Here is a 4708-nt window from a genome sequence, read left to right as displayed (position 1 = left end):
TCTCACTTCCCTTAAATATAATCTGTGCCCCAAGGACAGTTGTTTTTGTCTACATTATTCATGGAATAACACTTTATACATTTTTCCTATAGCCTGGTAAGCTATGGCAGGCATCTACTATACTTGCCTTTTAAGCCACAATAAGAAACTAATATTAATCCTGTATAAGAAGCAATCAAATTATTTTTTTGTCTAAGAAGTCTACACTTACAATCCTCTAACCTAATCAATGGAAGAGAAGAACAATTCTGATTGACAAATAATAACTTTATCTCATCTTTCCTCCTCTCACTGGCTGATAAAGTAATCGCATGTAGGCACTTGAAACGGAAGAGACAGAGCACTCTTCTTCTACTAAACATTTAATAAGGACTCCAGCAGATGTTTCTTTCTTCTAAGAGTGCCACTGAATATATTGCTAAGCTTCAACAGAGGTTAAATGGTTTGACAGGAATATGCTGGGGGAGGAGGGCACAGAGTCAATGTTTTCTCAGTAATTTGTTACTATGAAGTTCAAGTTCTTAAAAGGCTGAAAATTTTGCTAGGTCCTTCTCCATCTCAGCATACTGTGCTTTCAGCCTCTCCATGGCTTTTCTGTGCTCTTCGTCCACTTCAGCCTGCTTGTTACGTTGTTCTCTCATGAAATCCTCCCACTGAGTTATATGCTGCTTTTCACTGGCTAGTAAACGGTCATTATGAATTTTTTTTTTGTTCTTGTTCCCTCTGTTGGAGTCTACAGACTGAGTGATTAGCTGCTTGCAATCTCTGGAGAACTTGATTTAAGTTGTCCTGCATTGTCTCTCTACATTTGGGAAGAGTATGTTCATTTGTTTCATGGATCATATTCTTCAAATTTTCAAGAACCCTCATTTCCCGAAGACCACGTTTTTCTTCAAATTCTTTCACAAAATAACGGCTTTCACCTTGAATAACTGGTCTGTGATCTAAAAGCCTTGAATGAATTTCTCCAAGATCCTTGATAATGAGGTGCGCTGGCGAGCCTGCAGTTCCCAAAGAGTCCCTCTTTTTGACGCCGCCACCTGAGGGGACCTCACAACCCACCGGTGTCTCCAACCCTCCGCCACTCATTCCGGCTGGCTCCGCCTACTGCGGACGCGCTGCGCCTCTGAATACCTTTTCATGTGTTTCTTGGACATTCAAATATTCTTTTTAGTGAAATGCCTGTTCAAGTCCTTTGCTCAGTTTTGAATGAGCTGTTTGTCTTTATTGTTGTTGATGTTGCTAAATTCTAGAAGTTATTATTTTTTAAAAAACATATATTTTGGTTGGTAGATTCTAATCAGATGTATGGTTTCTGAATATATGTTTTTTTTTTTTTTTTCCCAAACTGTAGCCTTTTTTTTTTTACTTTGTGGATAATTTATTTTGATGGAAAAAAAAATTATTTAATTTTTATGAAGTCCATTTTTCTGTGTTGTCTTTTGCTTTTTGTGCTATTGTTGCCATATCTGAAAAGCCATCTTTAAAAACTATGTTCTATTGCCACGTCCCTATATATCTTCTAAGAACCTGTGGTTTTCATTTTTGTAATTAGGTCCTGGTCTATTTTGAATTGATTTTTTTTGTATAATGTGAGGCATTCATCCTGATTCATACTTCTACATGTGGAAATACAGTCATCCCTCATAGAGTGGATTAACACTCTTGTCAAAAATCTTATTGAGGATCTCTTGTGTGACACTTTCATATTCTCTTACTGCACTCAGGATTCTTACTTTATCTTTAGTATTTGGGTGTCTCATTATATGGTGTTTCTATGTATATCTATATGGGTTTATCCTACTTGGAGTTTGTTGATTCTCTTGTATGTGTACCGACACACTGCAGAGATATCGAAGGTTTGGGTCCAGATCACTACAATAAAATGAACATTGCAACAAAGAGAGTAACACAAAATGTTGGTTTCCCGGTACATATGAACGTTATGTTTACACTATACTTCAGTCCATTACATGTGCAAAGGCGTTATGGAAAATTTTGAAATATTATGAGAATTAACAAAATGTGCATAGAAACTTGAGGTGAGCACATGCTGATGGGAAAATAAATCCACTAGATTATCTCAATTCAGGGTCTCTGCAAACTTTCAATTTAGAAAAAGTCCAATAACTCTGAAGTGCAATAAAATGAATCCCAATAAAATTAGGTGTGCTTGTAAATTCACATCCTTCAACAAATTTAATTTTGGGGAGCCGTTATTTCTCCAAATTCCATTTCTATCTTTTTTTCTCTTCTCTTTGTGCTATCATTATCAATTTCTTCATATACATGATGCTTTTGAAAGTGATAATTTCTTCAAAACGTATCAGATGGGCACAATCCTCAGTCTTTTCACACTGCTCCATCCTCCATCTTTGAAGAGCACTCACTCACTCCCAGCATTCTGTGAGAGCTTTGATTTAGGTCAAACTGAGGGTTTAGTCCTTCAAGGAACTACCAGACAGATCAAAATAGATTCACTGAACAATCTGCCAGCAAAATCGCTCATATTCACTCAACAGCCAGAGATTGTGCCCTCTTCTTTGGGCATACAAGAATTGGGGTGCATCTGTCCTGTAGAATTCTGGCTGCTGGGATGCTGGGGGAGGGGTAAAGAAAGATTAAATTTTCCTGTACTATTTAAAAATTGTATTCTTCATGTTTCATTTTGTGGTTAATGGCTGCAATCTTCTGTCTACTGCTTTCAGATTTCTTACAGAGTTGCTACTATAGATTCCTAGCTGCTTCTCTTGGTATTTTCACATCCTAGTATCTTAGGCCTACTCCAGTTCCCATTTTTCTAGAATGTGTACTTTATTATTTTTGAAATTAATATCCTCACTTCAGGATGCATGATTTAGAGAATTCAGTGCAATATCAGAAAATATTTGTTATTGCACTTTAAGAAGTACACTTTACTAATAGTCCTCTTTTGTAAGAGCTTTCTGATCCAACGTAATTTGTAAACGAAAGTCACACTTTTTCCAGGACCTCTTTGAACCAGAGCAAAAGCATAGTTGGTATAGTGTGTTCTCTCATTTATGCCCAAAGTAGGAATCTTAAAAGACAACCTTAGCTATAGATGTTCTTATTGAATTTTCTAACAATTTGTCCATATATGTCATGATCTAACGTTTTCTCATTCCTCATTTTACCCAGTGCAATATTCCCTTGTTCTGTTTGGATAATTGCCTCTTAGTCTATGTACAGGTTCCTCATCAGTACAAGTAAGTATTCTGGAATTCCCATTCTTCACAATACTATCCATAATTTGCTAAGATCCACACAATCAAATGTCTTTTCATTGGCAATAAAACACAGGCAGACATATTTCTGGTATTCTTTGCTTCCAGCCAAGATACCTCTAACATCAGCATTGATGGCCCTCATTCCACATCCCCTTCTGAATCCCACTTGAACTTCTGGAAGTTCCCTGTCAATATACTGCTGTAACTATTTTTGAATTATCTTCAGCAAAATTTAACTTGCATGTGATATTAATAATATTGATTGATAATTTCTGCATTATGTTGAATCATTATTCTTTGGAATGGACACAAATATGGATTTCTTCTGGTTTGTAGACCAGGTATTTGTTTTACATCCTTACTGGCATGAAAGAGTGAATGCCTTCAGTGCTGCATTTGTTTGTTGAAACATCTCAATGGGTAGTCCATTAATTCTTGGAGTCTTTCCTTTCACCATTTCCTAAGTGCAGCTTGGATTTCTTCCTTCAATATGATTGGTTGTTGATCAAATGGTACCTCCTGAAATGACTGAATATTGATCAATTATTTTGGGTACAATAATTCTGTGTATTCCTTCCACCTTCTTTTGATGCTTCCTGAATCATTCAACATTTTGTCTACAGAAGCCTTCAATACTGCAAGTCAAAACTTGATTTTTTTTTTCTTGTTTTTTTCAGCTTGAGAAATGCCAAGCATGTTTTTTCCTTTTGATTTGTTAATTCCAGATCTTTTCACATTTCATTACATTTTACTTAGTCTCCTTGAGGTACCCTTTGAAATCTTCTATTCAATTCCTTTACTTCATAATTTTTTGCACTTAATTTACTTACTCTTTTCAAGAGCAAAATTCAGTCTTTTATGATATCCATTTAGATTGTTTTTCTTTCTTTCCAGGCTTTTTTAATGACCTTTTGCTTACTTCATGCATGATATCCTTGATGTCATCTCACAGTGCTTCTGGTCTTCTGTCTTTAGTGTTTTTTGCATCAAATCTATTCTTCAGATGGTCTCTAATCACAGGTTGTACATATGCCAGGCCATATTTTGACTTTCATTGACTTGTTTTAATTTTCTTCAGTTTCAACTTAAACTTGTGTAGGAACAATTGTTGGTCTGTTCCACAGATGGTTCTTCACCTTGTTCTAAGTGAAGATATTGAGCTTCTCCATCAACTGTTTCTACTGTTGTTGTTGTTAAGTGCCGTCAAGTCGTTTCCAACTCATAGTGACCCCATGCACAGCAAAACAAAATACTGCCCGATCCCACACCATCCCCACAATCCCTGCTATATTTGAGCCCATCATCGCAGCCACTGTGTCAATCCATCTCGTTGAAGGCCTCCCCCTCTTTCGTCTATCCTCCACCCTACCAAGCATGATATCCTTCTCCAGGGAATGGTCCCTTCTTACAACATGACCAAAATAGGTGAGACGAAGTCTGGCCATTCTTGCTTCCAAGGA

General features: G+C 36.6%; 1 protein-coding gene across 1 annotated transcript; it reads right to left on the bottom strand.

The window, feature by feature from the left end:
• Positions 1 to 521: 521 nt before the first annotated feature.
• Positions 522 to 1089, bottom strand: LOC103211842 (biogenesis of lysosome-related organelles complex 1 subunit 5-like). The gene is given in 2 exon segments (XM_042783271.1): positions 522 to 707; positions 709 to 1089. Coding segments are annotated over 2 exon segments (567 nt in total).
• Between the last annotated feature and the right edge of the window lie 3619 nt (positions 1090 to 4708).

The sequence above is a fragment of the Orycteropus afer genome, unplaced genomic scaffold (genome assembly GCF_000298275.1).
Source record: "Orycteropus afer afer isolate SDZICR_OR568_19922 unplaced genomic scaffold, OryAfe1.0 scaffold00801, whole genome shotgun sequence".
Taxonomy (NCBI): Eukaryota; Metazoa; Chordata; class Mammalia; order Tubulidentata; family Orycteropodidae; genus Orycteropus; species Orycteropus afer.
Note: the sequence above shows the minus strand (reverse complement) of the source record. Positions and strands in the feature narration are given on the sequence as shown.